Raw genomic sequence first — 23,812 nt, 5'->3', positions numbered from 1 at the left:
CCAGGCTGAAAGGACTTCCAGACAGCAGCTGCATCACATCCATCTGCGAGATACGACGTCTGTATCTAACAGATAGCCCTGGCTGCCTTGACATATCAGGCATGCAAATCTTAATGAAGTTCTCTGCGTCAGCGGGCACAGATACAAATGCAGCTGTGTAGATTGAAACTGCACCTGCTGCAACGAATACACATTTTCCGCTCGCTCACCCCACGAAGCGCTCCAATTTTGTTCATTGACTTGTGCCGCAATCGATTTTGTTGGAAGCGAACGAATCCACAGGCCGGCGTAACCTACTTTCCGCTGATAAGATAATGGCGCTTTTCCTCCGGTTACAGTTTACAGTAGCGCTCGCCGACGCCTCAGTCAATGACTTACCATTTATACGGACGCCTATGTGGCCGCAGACAAGTGTGTTTGTGTCGTCTGGCTTGGGCACTTGTGTACATTTTCATTACTTCTATTAAAAGCCAAGGAACGGGGCTTGTCTGGTGCTATGTACTCTATGTGTAAGCACCTCCAATCGAGCTTAATGCTGGCCTGGCCCCATAACCAACGCTTATCTCTTCCGTAAATGATCGACACAGAAACATATTCGATTTTATTATATTTTTTATTTTAACACAATTGTTGTGTGTTTGTGTGGCTCTTTCGTTTGTTGTAAATTACACAGTTAATATGTACGCTGTATATAAATAAAGTATCTCAACTTTTCTATTATTGGTTGGCCTTAGCAGTAATAAATGTCACCTTGCGGCTCTTAAGACTCGTCTTAGATGCTATGGGAAAAGACTTACAAAAATACATATCGCAATGATTTATTGAACATTTTCACTTACATATATAAATCTATGTACTGTATATTATATATCGCCTTTAGTGTAACATGGATATATAGATGCACACGTGTTACGTTCATAATTACAGGAAGAGTTTCGGCTCTCCCTCGAGTTTATGAGTTTAAATTAGGTTAAACTGATTTATACACGTACTAGAAGACAACCCTAAGATCTTATACTGATATTGATGGGGTCTACAGCTCTAGATAAATTAGAACTAAAGTATTAACTTAGGTGTACCGACTTGTCTTATCGAATTTAGTTCAACTTTGATTTTGTGTCTATTTCCTTGCTAATTGAAGATCTGTCTTGTCGCAATTCTTCATACTATGATGTGTAATGCACTTTCAACTAACACAAGTTCTAAAGTAAGCTACTATCTAGTGTTGGTATTATGGAATCTTATGCCTAGTGATTTTGAATTCGATTTATAGGAATATTTCGGACATTTCTATTTCGATCTCATTTCTATTTCTACCCCGTTTGTGTTTCGTTAAATGTGTGTGGAATCGAAGCTATAACAGATCTGCCGAAGTTTGTGGTTTGTTCGCAGTTGCTTGGCTACATTAGTGGTTAGCGCTAGTTTAAATAGTTCGTTTACGTAAGATCAAGATCACTTTTTGCATTTACAAAACAAAAAACAAAAACTTGTTCCCCCGGGCCCTTGCAATACTCCTCCATAAAAATATATGTATATATATATATATATGATATATAGTCTACCCATGTGGGTATTTTATCTCTGAACCGACGTTGGGACCGGCTAGGCCGGCGCCTTGTCCCCCGACACTATCAACATCCGTACAACTCTTAGAATATAAAAAGTCTTTTCAATTTCTACGTCATCGTACCGCGGCTGGCGGGGATTCCTAGATGCGCCAGCCCTGGTCGTCGTCCACATTGGAGTCCGTGTCCGAGGGCTCCTCGCCGTACATGTCGGCCAGCTTGCGGAAGCGCGGTCCAAAGTTGGACAGGTAGTCGAAGTTGAGATCGCCGTCGTCGGTGCAGGACGCCAGGCTGGACAGGCTGCCGTCGGAGTTGCCGTCGCCCTCGTACGCGTAGTGCCGCACATCGTCCACCGTGGTGGCGCCCACGTCCCGGTCGCAGTTCTCCTTCTTGTCGCCCAGGAAGTCGGCGATGTCCGGTATGTCGTTGGGGTCGCGCATGCTCCCCTGCAACGCGTACGGATCCTTGTACAGCTTCTCCTCGTACGGCTGGCTGCGCAGGACATTCAGGTCGTACTCCGTGTCCCGCTCGCCGCCACCCTCGTCCTCGTAGTTGATGATAGTCTCGCGGATGTCGTCGATGTCCTTCTCGTGCCAGCCGTTCTTCTGCTTCTTCTGCACCACCACGGCCAGCAGGATGATCATCAGCAGCGCCAGGCACACAATGATAGCAATGATGAAGTTGCGATCGATTCCAAAGCTGAAGGCCACGGCCACGGACTGCTGGCAACCGCTGTCGATGTTCCTGAAGTACGAGGGCATTCCCAGGTTGTAGGTTTGATCATTGATGGTCAGGTTGCGAATGCAGCCGAAGAATCCCTTCTGGTTGGGAACGTGCGTCCAGTTGAGCTGCCTGCCCAGCTGCTCCAGGTCCACGGGTGTACCGCCCAGCTGCAGCGGGGCATTTACGTTGAGGAACTCATTGGGGCCGATGGGGGCGCCCAGGGTCTGGCAGGTGGACAGTCGGCAGTTGTCCACAGTCATCTCGATGCTCTTGCGTTGCAGGATAATGTCCAGTTGGTAGGTGCGGTCGGCCACCATCTTGATGTGCTGGTGCCGGATGCGAATGGCACCCGATCCGTAGTCCACCGTCAGCACTGGGTAGCCATTGTCCAGTTCCAGGGCCAGGAAATCGGTGATTGCCAGCAGTGGGTTGAAGTTAAGAGGTCCCAGGTACATGATCAGGCCCTGGTCGATCTGGGGCGTGATCTCCAAGCTGATCTGCGTGTTATTGCAGCCGGCAATGGGCTGGTAGAAGGCATAACCGGAGCCGTAGAAGGCCACGGAGACCAGTTCGCAGTGGGGACCGGTGAACCCGTCTATGCAGTCACACACATCGTTCTCCCCGAACCTCGGAGATCCTCCATTCAGACAGGGCCTCATCAGCGGAGCCTCGCATACGCATTCCGCCTGGACGAAGGCATTCACGCCCACGAAAGAGGTGGTGTTGGAGTAGATCATATATGGCACCGAGCTCTTGTGCAGCTCGTTGGTGCACGACTCCTCGCACTTGAACCGCTCGATCAGGCACTCGTCGATGTTCACCATCAGCATCTGCAGGTCCAGTTCGTTCTCCAAACGCTGCTGGTTCTGGGCCACTATTCCGTTTAGCTTCTCTGGAGCATAGTAGGGTGAGCCGTGGGCTGAGAAGCGCACGTCCAGGGTATGGTTTTCGTTCTGGAGCACCGTGAACACGTCCACGTTGGACACTGAGGTGTTGAACAGCTTGGACAGCGAAAGCTGCAGGCGATCCTTGAGGGAGAGCGCCTCCGGAGCCTGAATGTCTCGCGGCACACTGATGAACTCCTCCTTGGTCACGTTGATGAACCGGATGCTGCCGCTCTTGTCCACCGCCTCCTCGGGCAGCTCTCGGACCACCACCGTGACATAGGCATCCACGGAGTGACGGGGCACGAAGAGGGACTCCTCGGTTACCACGAACGACAGGTCGTACTCTCCTTCCTGGGTGTGAACCAGCATGGTGATCATTCCCGTGCTGGGATTCAGCCGGAACTGGTCGTGCGGCAGATCCTTCCACTCGAAGTACTTGTCCTCCAGATCCCAGTCGTCCAGGTCATCCACGAACACGCGACCAATGTCCGTCTCCGGCGCCTCTCCCTTGTAGTTGTAGATGAAGATGCGCGACGAACCCTCGCTCATGGCATTATCGTTGACATCGCCAATGATCAGGTGCAGGATGCTCACCGCACTCTGGCGCGGAACGCCCGAGTCACTGATGCGGATGGGGATGAAGTATTCCTTCTGCGCCTCTCGGTCGAACTGCACGTTGGCGTGCAAATAGTCGCCGTCCATGCTGAACTTGGTCTTGATGTCCGGCGTGGCCTCGCTGTCGATGCCGAAGGTGAAGTTACCCGCCCCCGGCGTGTCATCGTAGTCATTGGCCTTCAGCTGGACAACCAGACCGGGATTGCGGTTCTCCGGCCAGTAGACGGGCATTTTATTGATCAGGAACGGAGCGTTGTCGTTGATGTCCTTCAGAATGATCGTCACCTCCTTCAGTTGGCTGACAGTGCTGCCGACTCCATCCTCGTCGTTGGCCTTGATCAGCACCTGCCAGGTCTTGTGGCCATAGGGTGGATCGCGATCTAGTGTCTTGATCAAACGCAGGCAGCCACTGTTGTCGATGCTCCAGCGATTGCCGTCGTTCTGGTGAATAGAGTACACGATGTGCTGGTCTGCATTGCGGTCCTTGATGTCCGGATCGTAGGCCTCCACGGTAAGAATGCAGTCGTCGTAGGTGGTCTCCTCGAGGATGGTGACGCTGTAGTCCTGCTTGAACACCGGTGGGTTGTCGTTCACGTCCTCTATCTTGATGATCACCGTGGTGTAATCATCGTAGATTCCGTCAAAGGCTCGCACCTTCAGCTCGTACTCTGTGATGGTTTCGTAGTCCAACTTCTGGTTGACCGTGATCTTGCCAGTTTTCAGGCCGATCTTGAAGGCGTCGCCCACATTGCCGCTTTCGATGCTGTATAGGATCTGAGAGGCATTGTCCTCGTCCTCGGCCTTCACCTCAATCACCTCCGTGTTGGTGTTGGCATCCTCGAGCAGTCGCTCCGCCAGATACCTGTCCTGCTGGAAGTGCGGCTTGTGGTCGTTCTTGTCGCCGATGGCGATGCGGAACACCTGGTGACCACGGTTCGGCTCGCCATTGTCAAAGAGACTCGATGGAGAATTATCGCTGGCTATAACCTTCACGTTGTAGAAGTCACGCTCCTCCCGATCGAAGGTGGTGAGGGCGGTGATGTTACCCGTGTTGGGATCGATGGTGAAGTACTCCCTGTTGTCGGCCAGCTCGAAGGAGACAATATTGTTGGCCGCCGTGCCGTCCATGTCGAAGGCGCGCACCTGCATCACGGGCGTGCCGGGCGGTTCGTTCTCCAGGATGGTGCCCGACTTCACCTCCGTGTAGTAGGGAATATTATCGTTGACGTCCTCCACCTGGATCTTGATCTGATGCTCGGTGCCCAGTTCGTGGGTGTTGCGCACAATCATGGTCAGCGTGTAGTCCGTGATGGCCTCGTAGTCCAGCGTTTTGCCCAGGCTAATGGTCACCTCGTTGCCGATCTGGTTGAACACGAACGTGTTCTTGCTGTTCGTCTGCTCTGTGCGTCCGGTGTTCAGCTCAAAGATCACCTCCGGCTTGTCGGGCATATTGGAGACAGCCCGCAGAGTGGCAATGGGGTGGGTGAAGTTCTTGAGATTCTCCTTGAGGAAGATGGGTGTGTCGATGGGATCCACGAAGGACGGTGGCTTGATCGAGGACTCCACCACCCGGATGCGGACCTCGATTTGCGCATCCTGCGGCGGATCCTGCACTACATTGTAGGCCCTCACGATTATCGCATAGGACTGACCGGGTCGCTTGTCAATCGGTCGTTTCAGATAGATGATGCCCGACTCCTTGTCGATCTTGAAGTACTGGAAGTCGCGCTCCCTGAGGATCTCGTACTCCACCAAGCTGTTGTTGCCATCGTCGAAGTCGCTGGCACTGATGGACATCACCACAGCGTCGGGCTGCAAGTAGAAGGCAAAGATAAGGCCAAGGGTATTTGGGGGATTTCCGGTTTCCTTTCCGCTAAAACCACTTTCCTGCAAGTTTGCCCAAACCAGCAGAAGGCACATGTCCCTCGACCTTCTTTTTTTGTTTGCTAATGCTACCTGAGCGAAAGCCTAAGTTGGACTGAAACCTTTCGAAGAAAATAAAACTGCCGACAAAGCTGTGCTAAAATAGACATCATTTGCTGGGGTAGTAAAGAGGAAATCAATAAAGGGAAGGCAAATAAGGTTGAAACCTACCATATAGGTCCTACATAGTTAAATTCGCCATTCTTTAAAGAGTATTTATGATTTCCAACAAAAGGCTTTGATATATAAGAGTTTGGAAATTGTATTGGCAATAATTGTCTTGGTAAAACCATTTCTATTATATCTCTATCTTGGAAATGCATACTTTACGAAGTACCTTGAACTACTGTACGATTTTACTAGTATTTAGCTAAATTTATTTTCCTACCTACGCTCTGCTAAGCTGTTTGGCTGCCCTTGCTATTGGGCTCGACGACAAGTTTTTCTAGTTGCCAGCATGGAAATGGCGCAGAAGAAAAGGCGCTGGAAAGGGTTTCAAGGCTTTCAGTATCGAACGAACGAGCAATGACCCCGAAACCCGTCTCCAAGCGGCCGCCCTCCTACGCCAAGCGAAAACTAGTTCCGCCCAAGAAGATGTTCGCCCATGAACTGGGCAAGTGGTTAATTAACGCTGCAGAAATGCAGAAAGCAGGACGCGCGACAGTCGGAGTCGCCTTCTAATGGAATGGCCAGGTGGGCAGGGTGTGGAGGTTGCTGGTGGCAATGACCCATAAAGGGCAGCAAAATTTATTGAAGATTTCTTACAATATATTTTATTTTGAACGTATAGATTTCCTCACTCTTTCGAAGATTGTTTAAAATGATATAATAATAATAAAATAACAAAGTGTATCAAGGTTTTATGGCAAAACGTTTGAAAGAAAGACCATTATTGTATACGTAAAACAAATATTATATAGTAGAAAAACCTCGTCTTTAAATAAGCAAATAAAACAAAACATTTAAAACATTTTCAAAATAACCCCAAGATCTTAAACAATGTCAAATATCTTGCTCTCCCTTCAAAGTACAATACATTTTCCAGCACTTAAAGATCTTTCGCACTCGATATATTCTGTTTTACCCAACTTTAATATCTACCTGTCCCAAAGTAAACCCCCAGAAGTTCTTGGCAAACCTGACCAATTTGTTCCCTGCTCAAAAGACAATTAAGTTGGCTATGTACTAGACATGACATCACGGATGGGGAACGAAATGGTAGGAATGACATCACTCTCGTGCCGAGCCACTATCTTGGCCAAGCCGCAGTAATCCGGGGTCCGCGAGCTTGGCCAGCAGTGGCCGGGGGAGTGGACCACTCCAAAATCATGGGGGCAGAAGCTGGAACTCACCTGGGCGTTTTCCGACATGGACTCGTCGTAGCGCGCCTTGTTGAAGGCGGGGGCATTGTCGTTGATGTCCTCGATGGTCACGTTGAAGGTGCAGACGTCGTCCAGCGGCGGCAGGCCGTTATCCGTGGCCTGGACGGTGACGAAGACGAACTTCTCGTGGATGGGCTCGTCGCGGTCGAAGGTGTGCGTGGTGAAGATCACGCCCGTCGAGGGGTTGATGAAGAACTTGGGCCGCTCGAACGGCGACTGGACGAGGCTGTAGCGAATGACCTGGTCGGGATCGGGGTCATCGGCCTGGACGGTGAGCACGTAGGTGTTCTCCGGCTGCTCCTCCTTGACCTTGGGAGCGTAGCCGGCGCAGTTTCTGAAGGCGGGCTTCCGGTTGTCGCCGGTGTAGGTCTTGTTCGGCGGCGAGTGGACTGCGAGGGCGGGTGACAGCAGGCTGATGGCCGCGAGCACGCCCAGCAGGAGTCTCGCGGGGATTAGGCGCCTGCCCAGGTCGCGGCATTTCCGCTTGTGCTGCTGGTGTGTCTGTTGCTGGGCGGGATTGATGGATTGGCGGCCGTTGGTTTGGCTCACCAGCGACGACGACGACGGCGACGACGTCATCTTGGAGCAGTGATGCAGTGGCTCGTGGACGCGCTCGCTGCTGGACACTTGGGCACTTGGACACACAACTGCTCTAGCGGCGATCCGCCATGGCAAACTCTCTTTTTCAGCCGCAGCAGCACTTTCGGGCACTTCTCTGTGAATCACCCAGTATTTTGGTTTCACTCACACACCTTTCGCCTTGCCTCGGCTTTATCTGGCTCTGTTTGTATTTCCCTCTGTTTGCACTCTTCTTCTCGCCGCTTTTCGCTCAGTGTGCCGTTTGTTTGGGCTGCATTTTCATGGCAACCACTCAATTATCAATTATCAATCGAATTTCGGGTAAATCGAACTCGCGTACAGTGCGCGCCCTGATTGTAAGCCGACTTATTCCGATTTCGGTGCAGCTGCCCTGCCGATATTCGTTCACTTTTATCTTTCACTCGTCCGCTTTGCACTCTCTTCTGCTCGCTTCCACTCTCCCTCCCTCTCTCTCTCTCTGCCGCACGGCAAACAGGTAAGACCAGGTAAAAAAGTGGTTACACGCACACCTGGAAGGCGCGCGCATTCGTGTGCGTGTGCTGCGGTCCCCTGCGCTGGTATGTGTGTTACCAACTCGCAACTGTTGGTGGAAAAAGGCACTTTTCGCTGTTATTTCGTTGTGATTCGTACACTTTGTCGAATTATTTCGAACAGAAAGCTCGCAAAACGTATTTTCGTTCACTTTGATCGTTTTAATTTCGTTTTAACTTCGGTTGAAAGCGAAGGCGCGGAAGGAACCGAATTCAAAAACAAAAAACACTGCCATAAGAAGCCGATTGCTCATTAAATAAATCAAAAATTGCTCGGCCTTGTTTCAAAATTCGATTTCGATTGTACTTCAATTCGTTTTTCCCGGCGACTCGACGGTTACGGACGTGTTTCAAACCTTTTTAACGGATTTTTACGGAGCACGCGAAAACACATGCAGCACGAATCGCGGTCGAAATTGAAATACGCCGACTGCGCTGCCCGCGAGTACGTGATGGGACGTAAGAAAACGTGACGAAACGTAATGAACAACGTAAGTGTCTGAAAAAGGGAGATATCCTCAGCGTAAGTGTCAGTGAAAAAGCGAGATGCAAGATTCTTTAGAAATTAAAATACGCCGACTGCGCTGCCCGCTAGAGCTGTCAAAACATCGGAGCACTATCGATCGTCTCGATTGTTGGAACCATTTTTCAAAACATCGATCTTTTTTGCATTATCGATGTTTTGAAAAAGTTATACTGCAAATTTTGCGTTGCAGGTTTGATGTAAGTAAAAAGAATTAATAATAAGCGAAAATACTAATAATTTCTTTTTAAATTAGCGCAAGAGTTATTTGGCGTTGCGGATTCTTTGGTTTTTGGTTTGTTTTTCTTTTTTTTATTATTTTGATTTTTTACTTAAAAAATAAAACATTACAAACTGAAATGTAATTTTTTTATTTTAATTTTCCTAATACCAGAACGTAAATGTTAGTAAAAGAGCGAGATGCAAGATTCTGATCTCACTCTCCGGAGGAGCGTTGCCATTTTATCTTATTTCAGGCTAGATCTCGCATATTTGAAAATGATATAGCTTATAAGTTTAAAAATTGAAAATAGCTTATAGCCTGAAATCTCGCTAATTTAAAAATTAATTTAGCATATTATAGTAGTAAGCGTTTTCGGGGAATTTTAACGTTTTAAAATATAATGTAAATGTAATGACGGGCTCCATGAGAGTGTATATACCGAGCTGAAAAAAGAAGTGTGCCAACTTTAATATTAATAAAATGGCCGGTACTCAAGCTTGCAAACGTAGTATGCCAGACGCATTGGAATTTTTAACATCGGACACGTGCAACAATTAAATTATAAAAAAATATATCAATGAATAAACGATGATCAGATATATAAAAGAGTGTAGAGTAGTAGAGAAGAGTGTAGTGTTCGTCTTTGAAAAAGGTTAGTAGATTATTAATTCTTATTGTTTACAAATTATATCATTGTTTTAAACACAATAGTTATTATTGGTTATACTGACTGTCTAGTTTTTTTCTTGCAGATGCCTTTAAAAATACACAGAGTATGCGATACAACCTACGGTGTCAAGAATTGCACAACAGTAGTCAGAACTAAAGGTATATATAAGCTGCATTTAATTTGTTTGGTGAAATTTATAGAATTTCTAATTCAGACTTCCTGATAATTTTCAGACGTTAAAAACTTTAGGAATATTTGCAGTCGAAAATATTCACAGCGTCCATAAAAATACATTGGCAGATGAATCTTGTCAAAACGAAACTACGGAACAGACTCCAGCTAAAATCGTTAAAGGCTATTTTAAGCATCAGCTTTGTTTTTAAATTCATAATCAGTTATTTCTTAATTATAAAACATACTTTTAATTTCGCAAATATGGATTGCGCAGGCACGGAGAGTGTTGGCACTCATACAACCTGAAGCGAAGAAAATTGTGAAATCTCAGATTTGCTTAAAGATCTAGTTTAAGAAAAAAGTACAAAAACTGCTAAATTCATTAGTTTTCTTGCATGCTGGGATATAGCTTATTTTTAGTTTATTTTTATCTTATTTTTTCAGGTTCTAGCTTATTTGGCAGCTTAGCTGCGAAAGAAGAGTACAGCTAGCAGGGGTTGTTTTAAAAAAATGAATTTCTAAAGGAAACTGAAACTGCCTTCGGATTTGGTTTAATATTGATGAAAATAAGAAGTCTTTTAACAAATTTAATTTAAACTAAGATTTGAAAAGATTTTACTTTAGAAGGTTTACACCTCACTTGTTTTGACGTGTAAGCAGATGCCACCAACCATCTCTTCCATCTCTATTTCCGTATGCGATCGAGGTGCGTGTATTTGCTGGGATGGGATTGGGGATCGGCTAACTATTTTATAGCAAGTTATTATTTAATATAAGTTTTCAGTGTCTTATTAAATTTGAATTGTTTAACTCAGTTTGTGGGCTCGGAAAACTTTACGTTTCCGTTCTTAGACTAGGTACAGTTTAAAAATATAAAATTAAAATGGAAAAATGTAAATATATATTCTGGCGCACCAAACATTTTTTTTTAGAATACTAATAAATTTATGCCAATGTTAAGTGGTTTGTTAAACTTTTACTGTTTATAATTAACAACTTTAACATTGACCTAAACCAAGCTGCGTTCCACAGAGGGAACAAATACATTTATTATTTACCTAAAGAAAAAGCAGTAGCACATTGAAGAATTCGACAATGAAACGCATTGTTGTAAACATACCTCGACTCATTAGTTCCTTCCTTGTGTACAATAGACTGAACATAATAAACGTTTTTCATCACACGATTCAAATGGAAAATTTAATTTATTGGCTTAGGAATTATTTAAAAATCAACATGAGCGAAATTGGCTAGTAAATCCAGTGTTATTCATTGCATTTAATATATTTTATAACTGATTCAAATCACCCGCCATGCTTTTGCCATTCACATGTCGCCCTTTGGGGCAGTGGAGTCTGCCTATAACCATACTGCGAATTGCATCCGGTACAGGTACACAAGTATCGCCCATCTCTAGCCAGAAGTGAGAAAAAAAGGTGAATCGAATCGTCATCGTCTTGGCCCATTAATTGCGAAAAAAGAGATTGCTGCGCCGAAGAAACCGCTCGAGGCAGAGTACCAGCGCCACCGCAACGCCCCAGCAGTCCACACCGCGATCCCGGCCAGAGGAACAACGCAGGGCACCGGAAGGGAAACCAGAGCAAGCCGAACAACCGCCCCTGCCCCGAATTCGTGAATCACCCAGTGGAACCATGGAGCAGGCCCCGATCACCGATGCGGAGAAGGTGCGCATCGTGTCCGACTTCATCCTGCACGCGCCGCCCGGCGAGTTCAACGAGGTGTTCAACGACGTGCGGGAGCTGCTCAAGAACGACACGCTGCTGAAGGACGGCGCCAGCCACGCCTTCGCCCAGTACAACAAGGACCAGCTGACCCCGGTCCGCATCGAGGGCACCGACCACAACGCCATCATATCGGAGCACAACGATCTGGGTGAGCCCATGCCCAAAAATGGACAAAAGCCGCGATGAGTCACGCGGCGTTTTGTTTGGGTTTCAATCGATATCTTTTGGGCAGGCACTGATAAGCCATTGCATTCCAGGCAACGGTCGCTTCTACGATCCGCGCACAAAGCAAGCCTTCAAATACGACCACCTCCGGAAAGAGGCCTCCGACTACCAGGACGTGGACGCGGATGCCACTGCGGAGCCCTGGAGGGCGGCCCTGGACCTGGAGACGCTCGCCTACACTGCCAGTCACTATAGACACGGGGTATGTCCACAGAATCGTCCATTCTGCTTTTCCTAATCCTAGCAATCCCCTTCCAGGTCAGCTCCGTCTTCGGCAAGGCGCAGGGCAGCCAGATCACCCTGACCATTTGCATCGAGGACCACCAGTTCCAGCCGAAGAACTACTGGAACGGCCGATGGCGCTCCCAGTGGCACGTCAGCTTCCAGGCGGGCAACGGATCCGCCGAGCTGAAGGGCGTGCTCAAGGTGCAGGTGCACTACTACGAGGACGGCAACGTGCAGCTGGTCTCCTCGAAGGAGTGCCGCGAGAGCGTTTTGGTCAGCAACGAGCAGCAGCTGGCCAAGGAGGTGATCCGCCTGATCGAGGAGGCCGAGAACGAGTACCAGGTGGCCATTTCGGAGAACTACCAGACCATGTCGGACACCACGTTCAAGGCCATGCGCCGCCAGCTGCCCATCACCAGGACCAAGATCGACTGGAGCAAAATCGTCTCGTACAGCATTGGCAAGGAGCTGAAGACGCAATAAGACCACGAGGTGCAAGCGGAAGAGGAGCGGACACAGTCGACGAAGCGGCCCAACAGTCTTCCACTTGCCATGGCCAAGCGAGCATAGGAACCGATCATCAGCATTACCACCACAACATCCAAGCAACCGAAGCAGCAGGAACAGGAGTACGAGAAAACGAGCGCCAACGAGTGCAGGCGCCTGCCCAGAATAAAGTGTCTGTAACTGGCTATATACATACGAACATATACCTACATATATCTATATATACGGCGTGTATTTATACTGTGTTATATGACGACGAAAGTGCGTATACATAACGACATGCGATACATAACGATTTCGATCGGAGACGATTTGATTGCAAGCATTTGGATGACCTTAGCCTGACGGTGAACGATGCACTGCTGCCTCGTCTGCGTCACGATCGCCACCAATTGTCGCCTTTATCGTTTAAGAAGAGCATTAAACGCGGATTTTATCATGTCCTCTAACCTACGTATTATTCTAATTTTAAAAGAATCGAACCCGAGAGATCTGCCCTGCCCTCTAGACGAGCCAGCAGCGGGACTCCGACCAGCCCAGCCGACTCTCTCTACTATTTTAAGTGGTATCTTTAGAGCACCCATTCAAGTTTTCCGCTTTCCCGATGGTTCACCACCAACTAGCCTGAGCATGGATATTAACTAAGCTAAACCACTGATCATTTTTGCCAGACAACCAATAACTGAAGACTTTGATTTTATAAAAACAATAAATTTGTAATTAAAATAACATAACTATACAACATTTAAGATTGCTTGAATTAGTCAAATTTAATGAGAATAAACTAATTGAATCGGAAGTTGTGGTCACTTTGAATGCGTTTCGGTGGGCTTGTTGCTCAGCAGATTTGACTCGGAGAGGATGACATTGGAGTCCACTTGGGCGGGCTGTTTGCTCAGGCTCTCGGGCAGATCGAAGGTCAGCTCCTCGGACTTCTTGAGCAGGAAGCGCTTCTCGGGATTGAGTTTGGTTTCCAGCTCCAGCCGGTCGATCAGCCAGCCCCGGTCCGGCTGATGGGAGGCCCAAAAGAAGAGGGTTCCTGGGGATCACAAGGTGGTGATTAAAACTATCTTCTAAAGGAATCGAAGGACCATTCTACCTTTGTCTTTGCTGCCCCGCACGGAGACCTCGAAGTGCGCCATTTCCGCGTTGCAATTGTTGTTGGCATTGGACAGATCTATGCCCAGGTCCTTGATGGGTTCCCCCAGAAGGCTGGATGCCCCTCGATGGCTTCTCAGTGCCTTCAAGGCCAGTTTGTAGTACTCACAGGATCTGACCCGATCCTCCATCTTCCACCTCATGTACATCACGGCGGAAATGGAGGCCACGGCGCCGTAGACGCAAATGTTGCCCAGCGTTTTGTTGGAGGGCATTCTTAGCCGCAGTCGTACCATCTTAATATGGTTTAATAGGGTTTTAATTTAACAAAACAAATCTGCTCTTAACTTGTGTAATATTCGTTATTGCCGGTGCTTGGAGATGACAGTTGGTCGATATTTTGTTAACTTGAAAATAACTGACAATAAAAAAAGAAATTATTTGATCAAAATGAAAGTTTAAATAAAATAATTTAGGATTTATTTAAAAATGTTTTAAATATTTTAAGTTATTTTAAATATTTTAAAATTTAAAATTTCCAATGTAATAATATAACCTTTTGGATGGGAGGAAGTCCATCTCTAGAATAGTTTTTGCACAATATATAACAGAAATCAGTATTATTTATATTATAAAGAAACTCAATAATGGTTTATAAAGTCGTATATTAAAGCTGGTGGTTAGGTACGCCTTTTTATTTACCAAAAACTTTTCGATAACTATTTGTTTTGAATAATCAGCTGACGGGTCGTATACTTTATAACCAGGGCTGCACAACCGCTTTCCGTAGATTATACAACTGAACGGGCGTTTTGTAAATAAGTTCCAGAATTGTAACAAATATTTATCAATTAAAGAGACAATAAGGGGAACATAAAATAGATACCAGACATGAGCAACCTTACGGCGGTTTTCCAGATGTTAAGACAGCGACTGATAGCGCCCGCGATAGGAAACTCGGCACGTTGTTATGCCGTCAAACCGGCGGCCCCAGGTGAGCAGCCTCAACCAGGTTAAGTGGCTAACTCTATAGCTTAACTAATGACACCCCAAACCCACAGCGAGCAAGAAGAAAAAGCTGGGCAAGCTGGGGCCCATCATGGAGAAGAAAATCATTCCCGTGGAGACGGATGCCAACAAGCTGGTGAACTATGTGTGCGGTAGCAACTACCTGAAAACAGGAGAGGATGTCAAGGTGAGCGTATGATATAGATTATCTGGGCTAGGGTTTAATGGTCTACCCTCCTGAACAGATCAAACCGGATGCGGAGTACCCCGACTGGCTGTGGTCCCTGAACACGGAACGCATCATCCCGCTGGACGAACTGGACCCCAACTCCAAGCAGTACTGGCGACGCCTCAGGAAACTGGCCTTGCGGCGCAACAACCAGCTGTCAAAGCTCAAGAAGTTCTAGACCCCATAGCCTTAGGTGTTATCGTTCATTTTGGAGACCGGACCCTCGAAGCGCTTTGTTTTCTCGAGCAACAATTGTGCAAACACCATGTTTCCTGCGAAGTCAAAGCGCAAATACATATAACACAACCACTTCAACTCCTTATCAATAATCGATATGCTATAAAAGTCATGGACTTGCGGGAAGTTTCAGTTCAGTAACTAAAAAATGTGCAGCGGATCTGGCTTGGTTGGGCTGCTCCTCGGGACCCTCCTGATGGTAGCATCCTCGTCCGCGCAAGGCAACTCCTCAAGTAAGTAGCTGCCTTCGTTGTGCACCGGATTATCCAGGATCCCCTTGCAGAGAACGTGATCTGCTACCATGGCACTTGGTCTGTTTATCGACCTGGTATGGGCAAGTTTGGCGTGGAGGACATCGATCCGTTCCTGTGCACCCACCTGGTCTACGCCTTTCTGGGCATCGAGGAGACGGGTCAGCTGCGTGTGATTGACCCCTATCTGGACCTCGAGGATAATGGGGGACGGGGAAATATCAAGCGCTTCAACGCACTCAAGCTGGTGAATCCCGTGCTGAAGACGCTGGCGGCCGTGGGCGGTTGGAACGAGGGCTCCAAGAAGTTCTCTATGGTGGCCAGCGATCCCCTGAAGCGCGCCAGGTTCGTGGACGATGTGGTCAGGTTCCTGCAGCGCCATGGATTCGATGGCATGGATCTGGACTGGGAGTATCCCGGCCAGCGTCACAGTCTAGAGAACGCGGATCGAGAGAACTTCATAACGCTTTTAAAGGAGCTGAAGGAGGGGTAAGCTGGGCGGGATGTTTTGTTTATGACCAACTCTGACCCGCAATCTCTGCAGCCTGAAACCCTTTAGTTTCCTGCTCACCGCGGCTGTGGCTTCCGTCCAGTTCTCCGCTGAAATATCCAACGACATTCCGGCCATGGTCCCTTACTTGGACCTCATTAATTTGATGGCCTATGACCTGCATGGACCTTGGGACAAGGCGGTGGGCATCAATGCTCCTCTGTATGCCTCTGAAAGAGAAGCGCAGGATGCCACAGGTTGGTGGCCGCAGTTCAATGTGGACGCCATTGTCAAGTACTGGCTGCAGGCAGGTGCTCCGCCAGAAAAACTTATCCTGGGCGTTCCCTTCTACGGACGCACCTACACCTTGGCCACTGCCGAGGGCAACCAACCAGGATCTCCCCATATTGGCAAGGGAATTGCCGGAAAGTACTCCCGTGAGCCGGGTGTCCTTGGCTACAACGAGCTCTGCAAGCTGATGCAGCAGGAGGAGTGGACCCAGGAGTGGGAGCCGGCACAGCAGGTGCCCTTCGCCTTCAGGCAGCGCCAGTGGGTGGGCTACGACGATCCACGCAGCCTGTCGCTCAAGGCGCAGTATGTGATGGACCACCATCTGGGTGGCATCATGATCTGGTCCCTTGAGTCGGATGATTTCCAAGCCACCTGTGGCCAGCAGGCCTATCCCCTCCTGCACGAAATCAACCGCGTGCTCTTCGACCGCGACACACCCTCTGGTTTGACCCCCGCCTCCAGCAAGGACAAGCCCAATGAGGGGTTCAGTTGTCCGGCTGATGCCCCCGAAGGATATGTTCGTGATCCGGACAACTGCTCCAAGTTCTACTACTGCAGTGGTGGCAAGACCAACAGTTTTGACTGTCCCAGTGGCCTGAACTTTGACCTAATCACAAAGAGATGTAACTACTCGGGATCAGTAAAGTGCTGACCTTTATGATCACAGACAAATATCTTTGGTTATCTTTGTTCTTGGGGTCTAGTCAACAATCTTGAGGTTCAGCGGCATGTTCTTAAAGTTGTAGACGGGCATTCCGGGTCGCCAGATGACAAAGTTCTGATCGCACTTGACCTCTGCGGCGGGTAGGCAGATGGCCAGGGCCTCGTCGAAGTACTGGCCCTCGGAGCACTCGTAGTAGATCCTTTCCCCATTGCGGCACTCGTGGTACAGCCGGCAGTCCCAAGAATCCCGCCAGAATCCGTCCTGGGGACAAAGTCCAGAGGCCTCAGTGGTCGGCCTTTCGGTGGTGAGGGCATTCTTGTCCCCCAAGGCAGCGAAGATCACTTGGAGCAGGCCATGCCGCTCGCCACAAGCGCCCTGAAAGTCGTCCACATCGACGGTCCAGGCCATGGCGCCGCCCAACTTGTGCTTCTGCAGCAAGTGCATCTTGGCCCAGATGCTCTGTGCGTTCTCGTAGCTCACCCACTGGTCTCCCCTCACGGCATAGGGCACCTTGGCCACCTTGTCGAACGTCCTGGTCCAGTTGGACTGCTGTACGCACCACTCGTTGTAGGTCATGAAGCCATCGCGATGGGATAACTTGGTCCGCTTTCCGGGTCCTTTGCAGGGGGATCCTACTGTGGACTGGTTCCTATCCATGGTGTAGGAGCGCACGAAGAAGGGGATGTTCAAGATGAGCTTCTCGGGCGCCTTTCCGTGCCTCTTCCAGTGTTTAATGGCCTCGGCAATGGTGTCTCCATGCCCATGGAGTGGAGCATTGTAGCCCAGCCGCAGGCGGTAGGCATCCCGCTCGTCGTGCATCATTAGATGGACAAAGTCGGAGTTCCTCACTATCCCGGGAATGTCGTAGCTCTCTAGGGTCTCCTGGTTCGTTCGTCCCGACACAGCCACCATGAGAAGTAACTTGTGCTCCCGAAAGCTATTGAAAGGGGTATAGAATCTAAGGAAACCGAAAATATAGCTCTCCAACAGAGACTCACATTAATACCAGCTCCTCCAGCATGAGCACAAAGTTCTTCCGGTCCTCAGATTGTCCACCGCGTTGAGTGGGATAGCGCCAGTCGATCTGGACGCCATCGAATCCCCACTTGAACAGAAACGCTGTCAACGAGGTGTAGAAGTTGTCGCGCTTGTTTGGAGAGGCTACCATCCTGGAAAAGTGCTCGGATTCCTCCTGCCAGCCACCAATAGTGAACAACACCTTCTTAATGCTATCACACTTCAAGGTCTTAACGCCGCTGAGCAGGTCTATAAGGATTTTGGGATACATTATATGGGATTTCTTTTAGAATTATAAGAGATCCTAGTGAAATTTTTTTAGGTATAGGTTACTCACTCTTCTCCAGTAGCAGATGCTGGTCGGTGATCTTCAGTTCACCGGTCTCTCCATCAACTCCCATGCCAGAACCGATGACCAGGTGAGTGCACAGTCTGGAGTCCAAGTTCCAGTCGAAGAATTGACTGCGTCCTTTGAAATAGTAAGAGGCCAAGTCGTATTGACAGAAGACATGGTCTGCAGGGACAATGGTTAAACTCTCCAAGGAGTGCTACCCGGATCTACTTACACTCTTTGGCCATACAGCCGCAGATCAGAGATATCAGTACCGTAAAAACACACTTAAAAGAAGCCATGGCTAGGAGTTGCCTTATCAAGTGAACTTTAAATTTGTAAAATTTTTGCCAAATTGCAGATAAAACGAAATGGCCAAGTAAACAAAGTGTAAGTTTCTGTTAAAATTTGTTTCCGGACCAGTAAAAGTGTTATGGGTTCCGTGTTGTTTCTGAATCAGTGTCATTTAAGATGGATAGTAATCATTTGTTTAGAAATAGAAAAGCACCGATAACTAGATGTCTTAATATTTTCAAAAGTATATCTAGCTAAAAGTAGTTCCCTATACTTCCGCTGACTCAGGTTTTCCAGGGTACCAATGTCTTACTCAACTGATTTTTAGAATGGAAAGTACTTTGGTCATGGCAATAATGGAACGTGTCGCAGAAATTAACGTTCCCCTACAATACCTCACCCATTTATGGTCTCTTGTAGACAGGTACACAGGTATTTATTGTCATTATCATTATTACAATATTGAAATAGAGCCATGTGCAGTTGCCCCACGAGCTTTATAATTCCCTTCTATTATGTCTGACGATGACTAAGTGTTTGTTTGTAAATATTATTATGAGAATCTAAATCTAATCAGCCTTTGGCTAGTCATAAATATGGATTTAGTTAGTATACAGTTCCTGAGGGGGGGCCTCTCAAAGAAATTTATGTTATTTGATTATTGCATTTTTGGTATATTTTTTCGTTGGCTGTTTATCTAGTAGGGGCAATCGACATTCGCCTCCCAGTCGCAGTTGTTGGAGGTGGGGTTGAAGTACAGTCCGGATCCACACTGGAAGTCGTACCGGATTCCATCCGCACACTGGTAGTACTTGTTGCAATCTCCCACTGTCATGTAGTGACCATTTGCCGAAGAGGAGCAGTCTCCGCCAGAGCCACCACTTCCTCCGCCGGGAGATGGTGTCGGAGTGGTGGCCGCAGTGGGAGCAGCAGTTGGGGAGGGGGTAACACTTCCTCCGCTGCCGCCTCCTCCGCTCACCTCCTTGCCCAGAGCGCGGTTCATGGTCTTCAGCAGGGGGTAGCTCTCGCCGCAGAGCCCTCGGAAGTCATCCGTCTCGATGGACCACATCATGGCGCCACCCAGATTGCGGGACTCCACCAGTTGCATCTTCAGTTGGATGCTCTCGGCGTTGTCGTATCCGATCCACTGATCGCCCTGGAAGGCATACGGAGCCCCGTTGTCCTGGTCGAAAACCGTGTTCCAGTTGTTCTGACAGATCTCGTGGTAGCCCAGGAAACCATTCTCCCGGGTGTAGGCGCCAGCAGTTCCGGGACCAATGCAAGCTGCACCTGGCCAGTTCTGAGAGCTATCGGACATCTGGTAGCTGTGGCCATAGAAGCCAATGCCCAAGATCAGCTTCTCAGCAGGGGCACCTGTCCAATATAGGGGTTGAGTAATGAAGTATAAGGATTCCTGAGGTTCACCAACTCACCTTGCGACAGCCAGTAGTCAATGGATTCGGTGACCTCGGGCAGAGGAGCATTGAGACCCAAATAACCATCCAGAGCCATGTGGAAGTCGTAGGTCATCACATTGATGAAGGTCAGGTGCTGGGAAATGGCGGGAATGTCGTAGGAGATGGCCGCCGACTTCTCGGAGGCGCCCACAGCAATACCCAGTTCCAATCCGTACTGGTCATAGCTGTCGGTAGACGATATATCATATTGCATTCCACAGATCCCCCACTATAACCACTCACGTTTCCTTAATCTCGCGCAGCAGGGTCACAAAGTTCTCGCGATCCGACTCGGCGCCTCCTCGCTGACCAGGATACTCCCAATCCAGATCCAAGCCATCGAAGCCGTACTGCTGAATGAAGGCCAGGGAGCTGGACACAAAGGTGGCACGCTTGGCAGGATCGGCGGCCATGGCGGAGTACTTGGTGGAGCCCTCGTTCCAGCCACCAACCACAGCCAGGATCTTCAGATTCGGGTTACGCTGCTTCAGGGCAATGGTTTGGCTTATGTAGCCTGTAAAAAAACATATGTCTTACTTCGGTTTATAATATAAATTAATATATATCTCACCCAGTCCATCGTCCATGTCCAGCCAGGTGTCCAGGGACTTAAACTCGCCCGCATCGCTGATGCCGAAGAAGGTGTAGCTGATGTGGGTGCACAGGAAGGGATCGATGTCCGAGGGGGTGAACTTGCCATCGCCAGGACGGTAGTTGGCCCAGGTGCCCCAGTAGCAGTTAATCAGCTCTGCAGGATCATAGGGTTCCAATAGAACACCAATTTGTGGTAATAATTCCCAAGCTACTCACTTTCGCTGGAGGCCACTTGGCCGAGGCACAGGCAAAGAGCTGCCAAGGCCCAAATCGGGAATAACTTCATGGTTCACTCAGTCGGTCAACATTAGCAATGGCTTCGTGTATTATGGTACACCGCTTATATAGGCCACTCCGCAAGCGAGCTCTTATCGCTATACATCGACATCGTTGATAAATCACCACTTCACAGAGGAAATCGCAGAAATAGAAAACAAAAGTGTAATATATTGCATTCTATGAGGAAATTGAAACGAACCGATGGCCTATATCTGTACACATACCTCTCTCGTCTTATATTATGCACATAAATTTTAAATTATTGATAGGTTTTTAAGTGCATCTTGAGATTGGGAGGATGGTACTCTTATCGCACCCCACTTAAAGACGGACTTTGTCAACGTCCTGGATGGTGAATCAAAACTGTTGCTAGCTACTCATAAAACCCCTCCACGGGTTAACTCAAAACAAATAAACATACTTCTACGAATAACAATAGGAGTGACTCTATTTATTTTTGGTGATTGATTTATTTAGCTGGAAAATGTATCAATGAACAAAAGGTAAATATTTGTTTTTCTCCTTAAAGTATGCTGCACTTGTAGTAAGCTTCGGTAAAATGGTGTTACTTGCAGGGCATCAAATTATATGACTAGTGCTGAAACTATACAAGTTGGTCATTGAAAGATATATAGATAGCCCTAAATTTCTTGACGAAATAAAGCTCTATCTGAAGTTTCTATGATTCTACGTGGAAAAAAGAATTTTTATTGTAAGATACATTTTAAGAGCAAACTACATGTTTTCAGAAAATCCTTTAGTTCAAATTATTTATGGAAACCCACTGACAAAGTCGCAACTAAAACTTTTGCAAAAAATTTGATGGGTACAAAACTTATTTTTCACCATTAAAGGTTCGAAAGATATGAAACTTTCATATTTATAAACAAACTTATCTGTGAAGTATAAAAATATCAAAGAGTGAAGTCCCACGTATCTTTAACGATTTTTAAATTCTCTTTCGAAAATAAATATTTCAAATATTTCAAAATATAAAAAAATGGATAATAAAATGTCGAAAAAGAAAAGTTTTTTTTTTATTTTTTATCGTTTATTCTTCCCAATCGGCACCCCGTTTAGATGTCCCAACGCAGCTTCATGTTGATGGCGCGGAGCAGAGGATAGGCCTCGCCGCACTGACCACGGTAGTCGTCGGTCTCCAGGGACCAGATCATGGCGCCGGCCAGATTGTTGCGCAGGGCAAAGTCCATCTTGTACTGGACACTGAGCACGTTGTCGAAGCTCACCCACTGGTCACCGGAGAAGGCGTAGGGAGCGGCGTTGTCGTAGTCGAAGACGGTGTACCAGTTGTTCTGGCAGATCTCGTTGTAGCCCAGGTAGCCAGTGGAACCAGTGTAGGAGCCGGCAGATCCCTCGCCGCGGCACGGGGCTCCTGGCCAGTTTTGGGAGGAGTCCGACAGCTGGAAGGAGCGTCCATAGGTGCCGACGCCGAGCACCAGCTTGTTGGCCGGAGCACCCTGGCTCAGCCAGAAGTTGATGGCGTTCTCCACGGCCCACTGAGGGGCGTTGAAGCCGGTCTGGCCGTCGGAGGCCATGGCGAAGTCGTAGGTCATCACGTTGATGAAGTTCACCTGCTGGGCAATGTTGTAGATCTCGTAGGAGCTGCTGGCCAGGGCCTCACCGGCACCCACAGCAATGCTCAGCTCGTAGCCATAGGGAGCGAAGCTACAAAAGAAATCTCCTTAGTTTAAGATTGGCTTTAAGTTAGGGATCCAGTACTCACGCCTCCTTCAGTTCGCGGAGCAGGGTCACAAAGTTGGAGCGATCGTTCCAGTTGCCTCCACGCTGGTTGGGGTACTCCCAGTCCAGGTCCAGGCCATCGAATCCGTTGTTGCGCAGCAGGTTGAGGGCGGAGTTGATGAAGTTTTGACGCTTGTACCAGTCGCCGGACATCGAGGAGTACTTGGTGGAGCCCTCGTTCCAGCCACCGACCACGGCCAGGACCTTCAGGTTGGGGTTATGGCTCTTCAGACCCACCGCCTTGCTGATGAAGCCCAGGTCGTAGTCCAACCAGGTGTCCAGGGACTGGATCTCGCCGTTGTCGTTGATCCCGAAGAAGGAGTAGCTCAGGTGGGTGCACAGACCGGCATCGATGTTGGACACATCGAACTTGCCGTTGCCGCTGCGGTAGTTGGCCCAGGTGCCCCAGTAGCAGTTGACGATGCCTGGAGTTGTCCAGGGACAAACATGGGATTACTATAACCTCCAAGTGGATTGTCCGCAAAGTCATACTCACGCTCAGCACCGATCACCTGGCCAAGGCAGAGGACTGCGAGTAGTGCCAAAAACTTTCCCATTGCAAAAAATGATATGCGATTCCTGTTCCATCTGGGTATTTATACCGTTCTGCGCGGACCTTATCACCAGCCTTATCTATAGAGTCGGCTACTCCACTCCACTTGGCTGACAAATTTATTAACGCCGCGTCGCGTGCTTCTTGCTTTTGAATTTTAATATTTATACCAGGGACTCGTATCTGTACCTCAAGTTCAGATTCATTCTTGTTTACTGTCCCTTAAGCTATAAATTCTCTCAAGAGGTGCTCCGGCATTTAAAACTCACTTTAGTTTTCTACCTTCGCTAATGGTAGGGAAAAGGGGTATACTAAAATCTACTATATAGGAAGAACCCTTCAAAATTATTCGGTTTATAAAAAGATGTCTTTTCTAAGCCCCGCCAGTCTAAAAAAACTTTTATTTTAGTATATATTATATATTTTAGTAATGTTAGTAACGTGTAATCTACTATTTTGTTACAAATTTTCAAAAATCTTTGGAGTCAGAATATTAGTAAATAATTGTTAAAAGCTTTATTTATTTATTTATTTTGACCTATTTTGTGGGCAAACAAAAGAGTAACTATGAGTCTGGCACATATTCGGTTTGTTTTCCAAATCCAGGTGTTCAAACAGACAGATGGCCATTGTTTGCTGGTCAAAAATACTTAACAAGTTTTCCACCGCCTTCTTGAGCATTTGAATTTTTTATTTGCACGACTACTTTATACCCTTGTAATCTACCATAGGTGGTACTTT

The 23,812-nt window shown here is 47.8% G+C and overlaps 8 protein-coding genes and 1 long non-coding RNA gene across 10 annotated transcripts; 4 read left to right on the top strand and 5 right to left on the bottom strand.

The window, feature by feature from the left end:
• Positions 1–594: 594 nt before the first annotated feature.
• Positions 595–8,649, bottom strand: LOC108022067 (DE-cadherin). The gene is made up of 2 exons (XM_017090912.3): positions 7,066–8,649; positions 595–5,602 (listed from the first exon to the last, which is right to left on the bottom strand). The coding sequence occupies exons 1-2, from the start codon at positions 7,672–7,674 to the stop codon at positions 1,709–1,711; spliced, it is 4,503 nt and encodes a 1,500-aa protein (XP_016946401.1). The 5' UTR covers positions 7,675–8,649; the 3' UTR covers positions 595–1,708.
• LOC122818200 (uncharacterized) lies at positions 8,643–11,019 on the top strand. Of its 2 annotated transcripts, none has more exons than XR_006367698.2 (3): positions 8,643–8,716; positions 9,724–9,799; positions 9,875–11,019. It is a non-coding gene; the product is annotated as an uncharacterized LOC122818200 (long non-coding RNA). The 2 variants fall into 2 exon arrangements; XR_007764122.1 differs by having other exon boundaries at positions 8,688–8,948.
• Positions 11,020–11,220: 201 nt separating this feature from the next.
• On the top strand, positions 11,221–13,316 carry LOC108022778 (F-actin-capping protein subunit alpha). Its single transcript, XM_017091892.3, has 3 exons — positions 11,221–11,708; positions 11,818–11,987; positions 12,044–13,316. Exons 1-3 carry the CDS (start codon positions 11,468–11,470, stop codon positions 12,491–12,493), a joined length of 861 nt encoding a protein of 286 aa, XP_016947381.1. The 5' UTR covers positions 11,221–11,467; the 3' UTR covers positions 12,494–13,316.
• LOC108022781 (uncharacterized) lies at positions 13,310–14,020 on the bottom strand. The gene is made up of 2 exons (XM_017091894.3): positions 13,617–14,020; positions 13,310–13,556 (listed from the first exon to the last, which is right to left on the bottom strand). The coding sequence occupies exons 1-2, from the start codon at positions 13,909–13,911 to the stop codon at positions 13,324–13,326; spliced, it is 528 nt and encodes a 175-aa protein (XP_016947383.1). The 5' UTR covers positions 13,912–14,020; the 3' UTR covers positions 13,310–13,323.
• A 367-nt stretch (positions 14,021–14,387) lies between these two features.
• LOC108022780 (39S ribosomal protein L54, mitochondrial) lies at positions 14,388–15,167 on the top strand. Its single transcript, XM_017091893.3, has 3 exons — positions 14,388–14,609; positions 14,677–14,810; positions 14,869–15,167. The coding sequence occupies exons 1-3, from the start codon at positions 14,507–14,509 to the stop codon at positions 15,028–15,030; spliced, it is 399 nt and encodes a 132-aa protein (XP_016947382.1). The 5' UTR covers positions 14,388–14,506; the 3' UTR covers positions 15,031–15,167.
• A 20-nt stretch (positions 15,168–15,187) lies between these two features.
• LOC108022776 (chitinase-3-like protein 1) lies at positions 15,188–16,793 on the top strand. The gene is made up of 3 exons (XM_017091890.3): positions 15,188–15,322; positions 15,373–15,829; positions 15,885–16,793. The coding sequence occupies exons 1-3, from the start codon at positions 15,238–15,240 to the stop codon at positions 16,771–16,773; spliced, it is 1,431 nt and encodes a 476-aa protein (XP_016947379.1). The 5' UTR covers positions 15,188–15,237; the 3' UTR covers positions 16,774–16,793.
• On the bottom strand, positions 16,750–18,613 carry LOC127011000 (chitinase-3-like protein 1). The gene is made up of 4 exons (XM_050887595.1): positions 18,369–18,613; positions 18,140–18,316; positions 17,784–18,051; positions 16,750–17,722 (listed from the first exon to the last, which is right to left on the bottom strand). Exons 1-4 carry the CDS (start codon positions 18,433–18,435, stop codon positions 16,822–16,824), a joined length of 1,413 nt encoding a protein of 470 aa, XP_050743552.1. The 5' UTR covers positions 18,436–18,613; the 3' UTR covers positions 16,750–16,821.
• A 245-nt stretch (positions 18,614–18,858) lies between these two features.
• LOC108022182 (acidic mammalian chitinase) lies at positions 18,859–20,807 on the bottom strand. Its single transcript, XM_017091033.3, has 5 exons — positions 20,695–20,807; positions 20,456–20,632; positions 20,128–20,398; positions 19,861–20,069; positions 18,859–19,801 (listed from the first exon to the last, which is right to left on the bottom strand). Exons 1-5 carry the CDS (start codon positions 20,762–20,764, stop codon positions 19,125–19,127), a joined length of 1,404 nt encoding a protein of 467 aa, XP_016946522.3. The 5' UTR covers positions 20,765–20,807; the 3' UTR covers positions 18,859–19,124.
• A 958-nt stretch (positions 20,808–21,765) lies between these two features.
• LOC108022183 (acidic mammalian chitinase) lies at positions 21,766–23,075 on the bottom strand. Its single transcript, XM_017091034.3, has 3 exons — positions 23,015–23,075; positions 22,502–22,943; positions 21,766–22,443 (listed from the first exon to the last, which is right to left on the bottom strand). The coding sequence occupies exons 1-3, from the start codon at positions 23,073–23,075 to the stop codon at positions 21,834–21,836; spliced, it is 1,113 nt and encodes a 370-aa protein (XP_016946523.1). The 3' UTR covers positions 21,766–21,833.
• Positions 23,076–23,812: the final 737 nt, after the last annotated feature.

Source organism: Drosophila biarmipes, chromosome 2R, assembly GCF_025231255.1.
Source record: "Drosophila biarmipes strain raj3 chromosome 2R, RU_DBia_V1.1, whole genome shotgun sequence".
Lineage (NCBI taxonomy): Eukaryota > Metazoa > Arthropoda > Insecta > Diptera > Drosophilidae > Drosophila > Drosophila biarmipes.
The sequence above is the reverse complement of the archived record's forward strand: the minus strand, read 5'-3'. Positions and strand labels throughout refer to the sequence as shown.